Source organism: Triturus cristatus, chromosome 3_1, assembly GCF_964204655.1.
Source record: "Triturus cristatus chromosome 3_1, aTriCri1.1, whole genome shotgun sequence".
Classification (NCBI taxonomy): domain Eukaryota; kingdom Metazoa; phylum Chordata; class Amphibia; order Caudata; family Salamandridae; genus Triturus; species Triturus cristatus.
This window is the reverse complement of record NC_140583.1, coordinates 906623308-906640164: the sequence shown is the minus strand read 5'-3', so window position 1 is coordinate 906640164 and position 16857 is coordinate 906623308. Positions and strand designations below refer to the sequence as shown.

Genomic DNA, 16857 nt, shown 5'->3' with positions numbered 1-16857 from the left:
TGCAGCATAGCTGCAAAATCGGCCCTGTAACAAAATCGGCCGAAAATCGGCCCCGGCAAAGAGCTCGGCGGCACCCGGGAGGCCTGCCGAGCACTTTGCCAGGGCCGGGTTTGGTTCCTAGTCCGGCACTGCTGGTGCACCCTGTGGTGTCGTTCATGCTGATGTTACAGCGCGAGACAAGCTCTGCCACTAAAAATCAGGGCGAGCAGCGCGACATACAGAAGTTCGCTGCTCATGGAACTTCGCAGAACCTTGTGGAGTTTTTAGGTATTCCCGCGGAATTCCGTGAAGTGAATCTTTGCAAGTTCATCCCACCCCCAGTTTAATTGTGTCCCAAATAGAGGTGATGCCTCTATCTTAACTTAGGAAACAGCTAGCCGTCTATTCAGAAACATAATGACTTTCAAGTGTGCTCTTTCTTCATTTTCTGGATTTACAGACTTTTAATTTATTATTTAACTTATACAAAGTCTATGTTTAACTGAAGTGGGCATTTTCTGTTCTTTAACATTAAATTGTACAAAGAGTTTTAACTGTTACTTTAAAACGTCAAACATAAAGTGCATAGAAAAGAAAATGGCCATACTACCATTGCCTGGAAGTCCACCTGCGCATCAACCAGAGCTTTACTGATCTGAGCTGCTTGCTGAAAGTGTACATTATCTGAAATTAAGAACAAAATCAAATAGTCAGATAAATAACAGTTAAATGTTTGAGAGATAAGGTAGCTGGAAATGACCCTCGACAATTGCTTATTGATACAGTCGATCCTATCATCGTTGACTAAGCACCCTTCGCCACCCTTCACGGTGAAACGGTACTAAACACATTTATGGTCTAAGCCTGATCAGAAGTAAAGGAGAGTGCTTCCCAAACATTAGGTTGCCCTGGCTTTGTATTTGCACTGAAGAATGACGTCTGATAAGTCTCACCATCTGCTGTTCCATGGATAAGAAGATAATCTACTTTTTTGAAATTCTCTGCTCTTGCCATCACTGTCGAATTCTGGAAAGGGGAAAGAAAACTCGGTTTAGCAGATGAGATCCATGATGCACGTCTAATATAAAAAGGTTTTTGTTTAGTCAAGCTATTGCTTACTGAATAGAAAGGCACAGTAAACTGAATTTTTTTGGTCTGATGTCACATTTTACATTTGAACTAAAAGTAGTACTTACAATTAGAATTCATCTTTTTTTGTTTTTGGCTTTGCCCTTACAACAATATTAAAACAGTAAAAGTAATAAGAAGACACTGCTAGAGGAGTAATTGAAGCACTCGTTTCATTATTTTTAAAAAACCTACCCCACATCTACCGATTCTTATCTTATTTAAAAATATAATTTAATTCTTACACCATTCTCGGCTGTGTTACTGGCATTCATGTTCTCTTCTTTGTCTTGCTGCACACAGCAGCAACAAAGGCGGCTTTGCTATCACCTACTCCCTGGCCAGAAGCACGCCTCACAATCATGCACACCACATAGTCATTAATGTCAGCACTCCACATTTCAAGGTTATTTGGAGAAATATACATAAATCATGCACACCACATAGTCATTAATGTCAGCACTCCACATATCAAGGTTATTTGGAGAAATATACATAAATCATGCACACCACATAGTCATTAATGTAAGCACTCCACATTTCAAGGTTATTTGGAGAAATTTACATAATGGAAAAAAAATAAGTCCTCTTCACGTTCCTACAGAGAGAATCTATTGCAATTGCCAACTCCAATGTCCATTAGCAACGTGGTGGCATTGTCCAGATTCGGTTCCTATCACAAAAGCACTGATTGATTGATTGATTTGAAGCCTATCGCAAAAGTATTGATGAATATGGGAAGTAGTTCTACAGGATTACTATTTTTTATATATCTTCATGCCTCTGTGACTCGGTCCCATAGACATTTATACTATGGCACAGGGGTCGAGGTCCAACTTAAACATCTCTCCAGATGTAAACAAATATTGAAATTGACTTAATTGTTCCTGAAATCCAAGTCTCTCTGGACATTGAAGTTTGAGCGTTATACAAATGAATTGATGACTCATTCCAGTAATATGTGACACAATCCAGTAAGCCTACGACCTCCCTCTTTTGGTGTTACATTGTCTGGTTGGAGGTAGGACGCAGACAGAGACTTTGGTGTTCACTCTGACTTATGTTGCGTCGCGCCACGTTATTCGATGCATGTGGCTTACCATTACAGCTTAGTGAACAAACCACCATTTGCAATACAACTGAAATGCTGCATTTCACACAAATTAGGCCTTTGTAAGCACGATTCAGTCATAAAAAGACATTTACAAGAAACAAATCAGACTGCATACCTTGTACTGTTCAATGTTGTCGGATTTTGTAGGAAGACCCATATAACGTTCTGTATAGATGGATGCTAAACAATATTGAATAGAAGAATACAAATATGTAAGTCATCAAGACATTACCATAGATTTCAAGGATGGACATAGAATGATTATAGTATTATTTTGACTATAAACAAATATTACAGCCTTTCCTGTAATTAAAACACTGGAACAGGGTTTCTAGCATCCGGTACCAGAGTATCCACTGAGGCCCTTAATGAAGTACACTCAGTAGTAGTACAACAATACAAAAAAATATGTAAAATTTTTTTTTAAAAATGAGAAGGGTCTGGTCATAGACCAGACCCTGTGGCCATTTGCCATTGACCAGACCGTAAGTATTGTGCAGTTATGGTTGGCTGTCTGCAGTGGGATGGGCTCAGGGCCAAACCAACGCTATGCATGGGTGAAAGCCATGGGCAGTGAGGGTGAGGCACCCATGGGGGGATGGATGCAGGGCCTGGCCAGAGGCGAGGGAATGAGGCCAAAATTCCTAGTAAATGGACAAAGGCCGTGCACAGTGGTGGTTTGTGCACCCATAGGGGTTTGCGTACAGGGACTGGCCAGAGGCTAGTTCCTGCAGCCAACCCCTGCTGTGCACAGCTGAAGGGGGCATCAGGAGGTTGACCACAGGTTGCCAGGGAAGATTGGGCATGTACTCAAATTTGAATATGATTTTTAAAAAAACACAGAAATTAACTGAAAAAAATGAAACAATAAAGTGACAAAAGAATGATGGATTTAACCCAGATGTCTTGACTGGGGGTGAATGTTTTGATTTGTTCTGCATTCTGTCCATCAATTGTGTGTCTTTTGCTTTCTCGCCCTAAGCGCCACAGGTATGGCCAGGCGTGGGTTCCGGGCTCACTGTGCCACTGGATTCAAGCTATCCTGGCTAATGAGGGGTGAAACTCCAAACTGGTCCTAGAAAGCTTGTTTCCGGTCCAGGGAGGACCTGGCTTGGCAGTTCTGGCTGAACTGTTCCCATGAGGCACTGGGTCAAGACTGATTTGCATATGAGCAGGTCTAAACCAGGGTGGCATGGTGAGCAAAAGAATGAATTTAATCCAGATCTCTTGACTAGGGGTGAAATGTTTGATTTGTTCTGCATTCTGTCTATCAATTGTGTGTCTTTTGCTTTCTCAAACTAAGAGCGCCGGTTATGGCCAGACGTGGGTCCCGGGCTCACTGTGCCACTGGATTCAAGCTATCCTGGTTGATGAGGCGTGAAAGCCGAAACAAGTCCTAGGAGGCTTGTTTCTGGTCCAGGGAGGATCTGGCTTGGCAGTTCTGGCTGGACTGATCCCATGAGGCACAGGGTCAAGACTGATTTGCATATGGCCAAGTCTAAACTGAGGTAGCATGGTGAGCAAAAGAATGATGAATTTATCCCAGATCTCTTGACTGGGTGATTTGTTCTGAATTCCGTCCATCAATTGTGTGTCTTTTGATTATATTTAGGTATGGCATTAAAATATTATCTTCTGTTAAAAACAACTAGAAATTCACAGAAAAAATCAGGTAATAACTGTTGTTTTAAAAAATTTAAACCATTGAAATCCACCATTTACAGTTTAGGGAAGTAATTATAATGTGTGTCTCATCATGCACTGCTTATGACGACACTCATGGCAGGTTAAATAACATCACTGATTATATCACTGATGACATCTCATATGACATCACTGATGACATCACTGATGACATAATGCAGTCATTGTGACAGCACAGCCCTCTGCTGCTTCTCACTGTGACTCTAGAGAGAGGAGATGCAGACTTAACTTCGGGTTCCACATGGGGACTCAACATGAGGGAAATTTGGGAGGCAACTGTGGAAGTGGCTGAAGCATTTCATGGACCCAGGCAATGAATTAGGGCCCACACTTTTAGTGTGCCACACCTAGAAAATCACTGGTTTGGTTACCATTGTCTTTCATGTCTGCCCGTGGAAGCTTGTACTACAGACCTATGTAGTTGTGCTTGACTCTTTCTGACACCAGAGACTTCTATCTCTGGTCTCCTTTTCACCACTTTTATTGGGGATAGAAACATTGTGTTCCTGTTGGTGGTCTCCCTTCACCTGTGCCAACAGCTAGGAGCATCATGATACCAGATTTGTATGAGGAATTCATCCAGCCTTTCAACAACCCTGACACTACTACTTCTTCCTCCTTTCAGCAGCAGCTCAGCTGCAATGGTGTGGACCTGCTGTCCTTTCCAGCCCTGGTGATCTGGCATCTTATTTACAGCAACCTCAAGTCCTCCAGGGTAGCCCAACCTCCTTGCTTGCACTCCACTGCCACAAAAGTCTTGTACCACTTGCAATGTGACTGTGCTCGACAATAATAATCTGCTGTGACTACTCTGTCGCCATCACAACAGGACCACTCATACTTATTACTGGTTGAGAGTCTAGCATTTGAAAATCAATTGTCCTGTCTGAGTGGGACGGGTATCCCAGTACAGAGATCTGTGCCTAAATCCATTGTTTTTTTTGCTCACCATGCCATTCCAGTTTGAACCCAGCCATATGCAAATCACCTGTGCCCAATGGGAACAGTCCAGCCTGAACTGCCGGGCCAGGTCCTCCCTAGACTGGAGGCAAGCATCCTAGGACCGGTTTCGGGGTTTCACCCCTCATCAGCCAGGATAGCTTGACTCCAGCAGCATGGAGCGCACGGGACCCACGTCTGGGCATACCTGTCCCACTCGGGTTGGCAAATGCAAAAAGAACAATTGATGGACAGGTAGAAACGTCATGTCTAGACTCAAATAAATTGTAATTTAAAATCCTTTTTAATGAATATGTAGGCATTAGATTACAATTCTGAAAATGTCACTTTTAGAAAGTTGGCATTTTCAGTCCCTGAATATTCTGAGGCCTTCTAAGAGTTTCCATCCAGCTGCCTGGGCCTGTTAATTGCTTCCCAAACAGAAAAGCATATTGGGCCCATTCAGCGAACAATAGTACGTGTATTACTGGAAGAGGGCCATCCTGCCAGGATGGGAAGTGCAGATCATTTCTCTGCTCCACTTACATTTCAAAAGGCTGCCTCCAGCACATTCAAAAATGAACTTGACACCAGCCTATTGTCACCCTAGACCACGTGGAGACTGGGGAGGAGAAGGAAGGCCTTTTCAGAACCAGATGGAGGGTTAGACTAGAGGTTTCTCCAACTTCATGTCTGACACCAGGTATGACTGCTTGACCCTCAGACCAACTCCTTAGTACACTCCTGGACCTGTGCAAGACTTCAGAAGGACTGACTTGTGCATCAGAGGACTGCCATGATGCATGAGGACTTCCTTGAACATCAGAGGACTGCTCTGCTGCTTAGGGCCTGCTTTGTTCTCTAGAAGCCTATCCTGCTGCTTGAGAAATGCCTTGCTGCTTGAAGGAGAGAGGTTCATCTCCTTGAACCCAGAAATACCAGAATGACTTCAAGGGTTAGTTGACTGACAACCTGGTCTGGGCTAAAGGGACACAGCAAGAGCCAGACGCCTTCCTGCAACTGCCCAGCTTAACTGAGGCAACTGGCCCTGCCTGGACCTTCAACTAGACATGCCCGATTCCTGCTGGCCTATGCTGGTGTGAGTTCCCGTTAGACATTTCAGACTTAGGGTGGTCTTCCCCAAAAACGTTTTGCCTTTTTCCCTCCATTTTGCTAGAATTCATTTTTGTTGGCCTTAGGAATCTGTGTACTTTACCTTTACTAACCAGTGCTAAAGTGCTTCTGTTCACTCCCCTAAACATTGTAAGACTGGCTTGCACCTAATTGGCATATTTAATTTACTCATACATCCTTTGTAGAGTGGTATACTATATACCTAGGGCCTGTAAATTAAATGTTACTAGTGAGCCTGCAGCACCTATTGTGCTACCAACTTAGGTAGCCCCTTAAAACATGTCCCAGGCCTGCTATTTCAGCCTGAATTCTGTTTAAACTTCGCATTCGACTTAGAAATACAACCCTCTTGCCATGCCTCATCTTCCCTTTTATTGAATATAAGTCAACGCTAAGGTAGGCCCAAGGTGGCCCACAGGGCAGGGCCCATTTTAATTAAAAAGTTGGGCATGTAGTTTTAAGTTTAACATGTCCTGGTAGTGAAAAACTACTACATTTGGTTTTCACTACTGGGAGGCCTACCTGTTCCATTGGATAACATTAGGTTACTTCGTTACATTTAATAAATGCTGACTTTTAATTTGGAACAGATGCTCATTTCATGTTTGGTATCTATGAAATTGTAATTAATAATCCTCTTTAATGGTAAAGTCGAATTTTAAATTACAATTTTGAAAATGCCACTTTAAAAATCTGACATTTTCCTGCCCTTTGCCATTTTGTGTCTGCAGCATCTACTGGGTCACATGCCTGGGTGTAGTTGTCAATTAGACTTTGTGAATTCCTCCCTAACCGTCACACAATAGGGGGATATGGTTTGCAGGAATGAGCCATCTTCTGGCAGGCTGGGGGGTTGACCTGTGCATAGCCCTATATGCAACTGAATAGGTTATACTCTACCTTCATACAAAGGGGTTTTCATCACTGCATTGCCTCTGCAGCTATCCTGCAGCCAGGGCACGGTAGTCTGAAAGTTCAATCATTTCAAAGAGAAAACTCCATAAACCTAGACTCCAAAGAAGGCACTAGGTACACAAATAGGGCCCTTAAACTCACTCTTTAGTTTACTTTCTGGACATCTGAAAGGACTCTCAGAGATAAATTGTTCTCATGAGCACCAAAACATTAAAAGTCGCAAAAATCCAGTGTATTCTTTAATTTTCATGTTTTCTCATACATCCAGCAAATTGATACAATTCTTGTAGCCAACACAGTTTTAATCATATTGGAATATTCACCATCGTCTTCATCGGAGCTACAGTAAACAAATCAAAGTTGCAAAATCAATACAAAGCCACACTACTATAAATCAACCCTTCACCACACCTATGGTGTTAAGTTCTGTAAATTGCCCCAAATTTCTGGAACAGAGTTAACCCAAGTTAAAGTCACCCAAGGTCATGAGGGTACACCCAAATGAAAATATAAGATATGAAAAGAATAGTATTAGGCAAGCCATGGATATTTATTGAGCGCACATATTACCCGGAGGTCTCATGGCTTTTGCATGGACTCCTCTTAAGCAGAAGGACAGAAGGAAAAGGGTAAAGAAATACTATTAACGGTCGAAGAACCAAGTTTTTAATTCCTTGCGGAATCGCTTATGATCTATGACAGAGAGTAAATGTGGTGGAAGTTTATTCCAAAAGGTAGGTACCAGATATGAGAAAGATCTCCCGCCATTTCTGGCGGTACGAACTCTGCATGGAGTGAGGAGAAATTTGGTACTTGACCTTAACTTCCTAGTCGGCTGGTTCCAGCAGAGTTTTTTTGCAAAATAGCCAGGCCCACTTCTGTGCATGCTCTTATGCACTAGACTAAGAACCTTGAACTGAGTACGCTTCTTTATAGGGAGCCAATGAAGATGCTTAAGATTAGGTATTGATGGAGATCTTGAAGAAAGGTTCAGTACCAGTCTGGCGGCTGTATTCTGCAGGACCTGGAGCCTGGAATGTTAGGCATCAGAATAGTCAAAGAGAATACTCTTTCCAACCTTAAATCCCTAAAACAACCTTTGCAGAACAAAAGAAAATCCCAAAATGTATCAAAACCATAATATAAGCCGTGTGATAATAAAAACTAATACCATGTGTTAACCACAATCACATTATTTTCTTACCCAAACTCTTATTTTGATTGGGTGCACTTAAAAATATTGTCAAAAAACTGTTGTATCCAGCAATTTTAACCTGGAACAGAAAGACAAATCCTGTTCCAATACTTATAGTACAAGTGTTAGGTCATACTCTAAATAAACTCCTATCTGTAAATCTCACCCAGTTCATCCAGTAGCATATCATGCCATAAAATTATTGTAGAGCTACTTAAATCCACTCATATGTAAAATAAAGTCCAAAACAGGGATAACTATCCGTTCATGATACAGCCCTGCTTAGGTTACACATTTTTCAGAATCAGTTGCTTCAACCTTACATTGACCATACCACATTTAGGCACAAAATATGTCACAGTTCAGTTCAAACCACAATCATGTGATGTTTCATAACATTGTGACTCAAATCCCAAATATCACATGACAAATATCAGTGCTATAATAAAAGCTTATAATTCAAGGCAAGTTCCTCCCATGTGCGAGGCGAAGACTCGAGCAACACATCCCAGGCATTCAAGTGAATATTAAAGTCTTCTCTATCATAATAATCAGCTCACATATGTATATTTAAACACTCCATATCAGTGTCAGCCTATATTATATGCATACAATTCTCCAAAAGCTTGTATTTATTGTTAAAGCATCCCATAGAATAGGCGCTACAGTAATAACATTTTTCAAAACAAAGCTCCTCCAGAGTGACCGGAGCTCGGGCATATATATTCACTAATTACATCCGTAAAAAGTACTCACGTAGAACACTTAGTCTTCGATATCATAATAATCGGCTTACATACAAACTTTCAAATACTCCACATCAGTTTGAACCTTTTAACTAACAATTTAGCCCATCCATGTCCCAAAGCTTAGCTAGGAAAACCGGAGAGAACTCCAGCTCATGTCAACTGTTGGTGCTTGTGACCTGCGCCATCTTGGAGCATCTATTTTTTCACATATCTAGAAGACGGACCACAGCTTTGTAGAGTGGAGATCACAGTTACACAACATTACAAAAACACAGCGGCCATTATTTAGGGTGCTAATCTTTCATCATTCCTTCTTATATTTTTCCTAAAGAATATATTACAGAGCAAACTACGCATCATTTTACAACATCTTATAATATCTCATAGTATCCTCTAACCATATCACAAACAAACTCTGTCTAGCTTTGCCACAGCAATCGGCATTCCTCACAAGCTCCATCTTAAAATCAATTCCAATTTTAATTTAGCAGACATTCTGCCTATATTTCTCATTGCGCATGTAAGTGCCATCTTAAATTAACTAGTAGCATCCTCCAACCATATTAGAAATGGGTTTTATCATTTCTATCATTCTATATCATTCAGTCAATTTTACACAGCAGCCCATACATGTAATCATCTCTCAGGGGACTGCCTCCTGGTGTTGCCGGTTGTGTACTCCCCAAGACTGCCTTGTTGCATCTGGAAAGACTGCTTTGCTGGCTGGAACCTGCCTTGATCCCTCAGAGGCCTGTCCTGCTCCTTGAGTCCCATTTCATCAATTGAACCCAAGACTACCACAGTGACTCACAGGCAAGTTTGCTGGCCTCCTGTTCAGAGCCACACAACAAGCTCCCACCATCTCAAACCCACACCTGAACCCAGCCAGAGTGGAGAGTCCCAAACCCCCAAGTGCTGCCCATCCAGCTCAGACCCTTGGATGTGGTGTTAAAGGTGCTCAAATAGCCGAAATCCAAAACTTGAGACTTAGAAAATGTACCAACCTGCTCGTCAATCCCCCAAGGTCTAGCTTTGTGACAGCTCCCGCCACATTCTTCTCTGCAGCCGCAAATACTGGTCAGCGGTACCGCGGCAAATGGGGTATCTGGCCTCCTAAAACTCTAATTGGCTACAGCTTCATCCTGCTGAAGATTTTCAACTTACATAAAATACACCAAGTCTGAACGTAGAAATCTTCGAGGGACTTCGTCTGGTTGCTCTTTGATGACGACACTCTCTCCTCAGCCACTGCCTGCACCCCAGCCCTGCATAATTTTACCTTCATCAAACTATTTCTTCAAAGTTTCTCATAAGTCTGAAGGTAAGTGCTGACAGGACCAAATCCACTTCTTGTATTTCGCGCTCCATTGCGGTCTGCCTTATTGTTTTACTTTAACCAGGTCTCAAGAAACTAGATGTCTGAAGTTGGCACTTTGATCTTTTAAGTGCTGGATTTTACAAAAATCTTTTAAAATTCTTAACTCCAGTTCTACTAATCGGATATGTGTTGCTTTGAGGTCAAGTAATTTTTTACAATTTACTCTATCTTTAAATAAATACATTGCCTCTAATTTCACCCTGACTGCTTTTCTGCCAAGCTACCAGAGGATTAGGCATAGGTTAATTCAATGACTTTTGTGTTTGAACCTGACAAGGATGAACCCCATTCAACGAAAAACCTATTTTCTCACAGTGCTTGATCACCAAGAGGTGCCTCCCCAGATTCAGGACCCTTGGCTTTGATTAGTTGAGGTCCTCCTGTGAACCTTTGGAGATTTTAACACTTTCAGCATGATTAACCTGGTCCCTGTGTTCGGCCCAAATTCCCTTAAGGCCGGCCTGAATTTGTGGCTTTGTTCCGGAACCCTGGCTGATTTTGTGCCAAGGTAACTGAAGGTTAAGCACAGGTTAATTTAGTGACATATGGGGTTAATCCCCTTTTTTTAGATGCAAATGTTGACTAATTTATTTTTTATCATTGGTTTTTAGTCATTGCACTGTTTTTAAAAACTTTTTATGTATGTATTTATGTATTTTATCTTTTATATTTAACTATGTTCATGTTTTTAGTGGCTTTGACGACTTCATATGGTTTTGAATTACAGAATAAAGTATTTATGACTGACTGACTGACTTTTGTGGTTCACCCTGATAAGGATTTTAGCTGTTGATTGAGAATGGATTTCACCCTCTCACTCTCAACCCCAATTTCTTCGACATGTTCTCTATCTATTTGGATGAGGATCTGGTTAAATCCTGTTAGAAGGAGGTGGGTGTATTTGAAGGGTTCTGTAAGTTGTTGGTACCAATAGATGTGCCAGATGCATGACTGGGTCCTGCAGGTGTGGCTGGAAGCCTATTGGCCAGGGTCCAAAAGAGGTGCAGAATCTCATTTTGCCACCTGATGTTCAAAAATGCAACTTTCTGTCTAAATTTCTTGAAGGCAAGGTGTCAGAAATTGGGTTGTTGGTTGACTAGGGTGTGAGCCCTGGTCAAGCAGCAACTACAATCTCTGTCAAGGTAAAGCCAAAGCAAACCGCAAATTAACCTGTTCTCAACCCCTTGGTAGCTTAGCACAGAGCAGTCAGACTCAACTCAGAGGCAATGTGTAAAGTATTTGAGCAACACTTCAAACATTAACACAATGATAACACCACATGAAAATATGCCACACCAGATTTGAAAAATAGAGCAAAATGTAATGTTAAAACAAGACCAAAACAACAAACATCCAATCACTAGAACAGCAGTTATGAATTTTTCAAGAATAAACTGTAAAGTAGCACCTAAAAGCATAAACCGCACTGGGCCAGGTCAAAGTTAAAAGTTCAGGCTGACCACGATAGAGCGCGGGACAGATACAGTGCCAAATTAGTCCTGCTGCAGGTTTACCTTCTTACGATTTGTGCTAAGAGTTCCGTTCTCATTGGAGAGAGTTGCGAGGAGCAAGGAGGGCACCGTGGAAGGCTGTTGGCATGGTGCAAAGAGCAGGCTGGGAGACGTGAACAGGTGGGCTTGTGCTTCGCATTGGAAGTCCCCGTGAGTGGTCAATGCTGCAGTGTGTAGAGACGGGCTGGCAGTGGCTTCCGCTGATTTTTGGTGTAAGCAGCACGGTCTCAGTCTGAATGGCCCCAATTCAAAGTCGTAAATAGCTTGATTTAAGAGCCTGTGAGCCACACCAAGACATGTTTAGAGTGCTACTTAAGTGGGTGGCACCATCAGTGCTGCATGCTGAGTAGTAGCATTTAATTTACAGGCCATGGGCACATGTAATTGTTAGAAATGCGGGTCTCTAGTTGGCAATGGTTTGCACCAAGTAGGGACTCTTGCTTATAGTCAGGTTAAGAGAGTTACGTCCTTAGACAACCCCAGCTCACCCTCTTGGTAGCTTGGCATGAGTAGGCAGGCTAATCTCAGAGGCAATGTGTAAAGCATTTGTTCACACATACAGAAACACGGTGGAAACACTACAAATGGACACCACACCAGTTTAGAACAATGAGTAATCTTTATCTAAACCAAACAAGACCAAAACGATAAAAATCCAACATACAAAAATCAAAGTATGCACTTTGCCAGAATAACCTCAGAAATGCAGTTCATTGAAGTCGGTAGCTGTGTCTGGGACTACAGTGGTGCTGAAAACAACCAATCTCAACAGTTTTGGTCGACCACATCAGTGCGGACCGGCGTCGGTAAATAGACAATGAAGTGACTGATACCGTTAAAAGTACTAGCCATGCAAATTCATGCATTTTCTGTTACATGTAGCAGTTTTGAAATATGCTTTCAGTCAAAGGTTTTTGATAAAATGGAACACTGGAAAGATTGAAGTGCATTTTTAATACTGATGCATCATACATACCATAATATTCCCAGCTAGCGACAGGAGCCACTGCCATTCCACATTTGAATAGTCCACTTCCGGATCCTAGAACCATCGAGGTCACATATCCTCCATATGACTAAAATAAAAAAGGCATCTATATTTCACAAAATTAAACACTGACACATAGCAATTAAGAATTACTTTAAAAAAGTTCTTAAAGATATACTGTGCCAATAAAAGAACACATAAAAGTAGTGCTGATTGGGGGCGTGGCCTGACTAAGGATCATGGTGGAAGTGTGAGCTGAGAGCTCCGCACCTGCCCGCGATTTATCCTGATAGAACTGGCGGCCAGGATGGGTTGAAAAGTTTTAAACTATCCCCACGGAGTCCGCAAGCTGATGGTATGCCCAGGAGGCATTTGTGCAACTGCCGGAGGCTCCTGCTGGGATGGGAGATCTTCTGCGTAGAACGCGCTGCTGATGCCGGAGTGACGGCGACCGGAAAATGCGACGTAGGTGCTGGAGAGAATTTACGAGTGCAGACCTGGGATTTGTGCAGATGATTGCTGCTGTCCCTCCACCCTAGGGCATAGCTGGAAGACCCAGAGTACTGGGCGGAAGCAGCGGCTTGGAGGTGAACCTGAGAGCTACGGGAGTGGCGTAGGCGGGCCTCTCCTGAAGAGCCCAGTAGGTGGGTGAGTGGCACGACCAGCGTACCACCTTGCCGTGCCTTAAAGCCAAGGCAAACCGAGAACCACCGGACGGCCTCCCAGGGCTAAGGTAGTGGCTGAGTGCCATGGGAGTGAAGCTGCAGAGACTTCGACCCTGGCCGGGAATAGTGAGCTGCCGTATGGGGTGTTCCCCGTGGGCCTGAGAGTCACAGAGACTGGCTGGGCCTTTAGGGATGGGCCTGGAAATGGTGCTGGGAACTGCAGCAGCCCCCCTGCCCTAGAGTATAGTCGCTCCCAGTGTACAGAAGAGTACTGGAGAACTGGGGGAAATCTGCAGGACCGGCGAATTGGCGTTAACCAGCGAGACCGAAGGAGCAGGAGACACAGGCCTGTCCTGGTGGCCCTGTTGATCAGGCATTGGACAAACACTGAACAGAGCCCGCAAGGAGATAGGCCATCACCTGGCCGAAAGGAAAGGACACTGATTGAGGTGAGCCTGGGCATATTGTAGGGCTTTGCTGGGGTCACCTGGAGGAGGTAGAAACAGTTCAGAGGGGGAAGTGCGCTGGGCTGCATAGAGGAGAGAACACCCGGAAGATACTGCAACTTCAGGACAGCACGGACCCCACCACGCGGGAAAGCGTGGTGAGTGTTGCAGCTAGGGAAACTGCGACTCCTGAGTAGGTAAGGAGCCAGACTTACTCTGAGAGGCTAAAGAGTGTGACAGGCATGACCATGGTCTGGTGGGCCAAACGGAGCACAGCTTGAGTTAGAGGAAGACAAACCAGTGCGGACCAGGCGGACCTGCCTGACCTAAGGCGCCGCTCCATAAGGGGCCCATTGGGCGCAGCTAGGACTGCTAGTAAAAGGGAAAGCTGGCCGAGTTGAAACACTCTGTCAAGTTGCAACGCAGTCCTGAACGAGGTGGGGGATCCACGATCATTGCTGGACACCAACTGTAGCAGAGTTTTATAACTAATAAGAATAGTCAGCGGTGGGCGACGATTAGGCCTAGTGAGTTCCCGGCACAATGGGCAAACCTAGAGGCCGTCAGACGGGGGCCCTGCAAGCCCTGGAAGACAGTGCCCAGGAGCAGTCGCAATTTACCCCAGAGGATCCGGTACAACAACAGTTGAGCAAAATACTAGAGGCCAAAGCTGACACGAAGGCCACCCTCACAAAGATATTAGTACGGTTGCGGTGGGGCTCAGCCTGCTGCAAGAAGAACACAATAAACTATCGGAGAGGGTAAAAGAGACTGAAACCAATGTTGCTGAACTAGCGCCGGCACAGAAGGCACTGGAGCAGAAGATGGGGCCCTTACAGATAGAGTGTGTTTACAAGAACAAAGTGCCGAAGATCCCAAGGGGTATAACAGGAGGCACAACATCAGGGTCCTATGCCTGCCGGAAGGGGCAGAGGGCAGTGACATTGTGTCCTTCTTGGAGCATTAACTCAGAGGTGTGGTAGCACCAGAGGGTCTGTCCACTTTTTATACACTGGAAAGGGCCAATAGAGTACCAGCCAAACGATTGGCCCCTGGGAGACATCCTCTGGCCTGTGATGGCCCGATTGCTCCATTTCCGAGACTGAGATTTCCTCCTGCAGATGGCAAGAGTGGAGGGCCCCTTCAATATGGATAACAGTAGAATCTTCCTCTTTCCCGACTATACGTAATTAGTGCAGAGGAAACGGACTTCTTACCTAGAGGTCAAGAAGGCACTGAGAAAGGAAGGTCTCAAGTACTCTCTGATGTTCCCAGCCCAGCTGTGTATTATTTTGGAAGGGAATACCCACTACTTTGAAAGTCCTAAAGACGCCTGGAACTGGTTAGAGGCCTACAAAAGTGACACCCCGCGGGGCAAGAGCTCTAGATCTGCTATGCGGAAAGCCACGGAGCTTGGGAAACACCCAAGAAGACGACCTCGTAGGAGGACTTTCGAAGAAACCGACCTCATCACAGACAGAGCGGGAGAGGGCTGAAGCTTTGCAGGCTGCGGCGGCGCTTATGCAGAGCAGGAGTCCAGCCCCAAAGATGGAGGCCGGTTCTTCGAGAGAGACTGAAGAAAATGAGTCCAACACTTCCCGCAGTGATAGTGTGAAGCTGCCAGTGGTGATGCCAAATACTGCTGACGACATTATCTGAGGCAGTTGGTAAGCTAAGGTGACTGTGCTACCCAGAGGGGTGTTGAACTGCAGGTAGCTTTTCCAGGTCCCGAGCTGCCCCACTGTATACGGGGCTGGTGTGCTCTAGTTAGTGGGAGCATCCTGATCTAAGCTTCATTGGCTAACCCCTGCTGAGCGTCCTACTAGGTTAGGGCCTCATCTAGTACCAAATGTTTCACATGATGTTTGGGCAGCCAACCATTGTCAGACTGCCCTGGGGTAGGGCAGTTGACCAACATAAGGGTCCTGTTTGTTTTTTGTGTTTTGACGTTGGCAGAGGAGGGGGGTGGTGCATGAATGGGGAGGAGGTTGGGGAGGGCCTCCTTCCGCAAGCCGCTTTGTGATACCCAGCACGAATGGCACATGCTCATAGCGTTATACGGTTCCTAACATGGAACATTAGAGGAATGGGGTCTATTGCAAAGCGCCATAATATTCATTCATATCTGAGGCGCAGGGACATACACATCACATTCCTTCAGGAAACACACCTGAACAGTGAGGAAAATGGGAAGCTGAAACTAAGATGGAGAGGCCAGGTCTTTACGACCACCTCCTCGGCTTTCGCCAGGGGAGTACTGATATGGATCAAGCCGGGGGTCCCTTTTGCTCTTGAGCATTTGTGGTTAGATGCAGAAGGCTGGTACACTCTGGCCACAGGGAGACTGGCGGTTCAGTAAGTTACACTTGGCAATATTTACGCTCCTAACCAAGACCAGATTGCCTTTCTGGAGTCCTTCTCTGCTGTAATGGCCAATAAATTACATGGTAACTTGATACTTGGAAGAGCCAATAAAAATAAAAAAAATAAAAAAGTAGTGCTGGTTAATTTGAAAAACACCCTATAACCATAGACTACATATGTCTGGCTCAGTGTAAACAAAGCAATATACTTTTGTTCCATTCTTTTGTTCTTTATTAATAAATGTATTTATTCCTATATGCATGTTTGTATTTAAGAGTACTATAAAACAGAAATTTCAGAGAGCATTGGTATGACTGTATCATTGGATTGAGATTATTGCCATACTTTTTTACATTTGTACATTTATTCACATTAAATCCTTATGCCTTTTCACATCCTCCTTCTTTGTGTCTCTCTGTCTGTCTGCCTGCCTCTCTGTCGGTTTCTAAATAAATTAATGTATTCTATTTTATAGTGCGGGCCTTACACATAGAAATAGTGCATTTCGCAGAAAGAATTTAAATGGTTTAATATAGCGTTTTCCTGATGGCTTGGAACAGGACTTGGTGACAGATGGCCTATCCCCGTTAGGCTCCTTTTTCTTTCGGGGTTGCACCACATCACAGATACTGGGCCTGGGGGCGATTT

At 44.0% G+C, this 16857-nt stretch overlaps 1 protein-coding gene across 2 annotated transcripts in view; it reads right to left on the bottom strand.

Annotated features, from left to right (window-relative positions):
- FAP (fibroblast activation protein alpha) overlaps positions 1-16857 on the bottom strand; it is a 619508-nt gene that overhangs the window by 92729 nt on the left and 509922 nt on the right. For both annotated transcript variants that reach the window (XM_085645424.1, XM_085645423.1), the window contains 4 exons: positions 12723-12822; positions 2337-2401; positions 933-1005; positions 590-663 (listed from right to left, as the gene is read on the bottom strand). In XM_085645424.1, coding sequence (XP_085501550.1) covers positions 590-663; positions 933-1005; positions 2337-2401; positions 12723-12822 — 312 coding nt within the window. The remainder of the gene's footprint in view (positions 1-589; positions 664-932; positions 1006-2336; positions 2402-12722; positions 12823-16857) is intronic.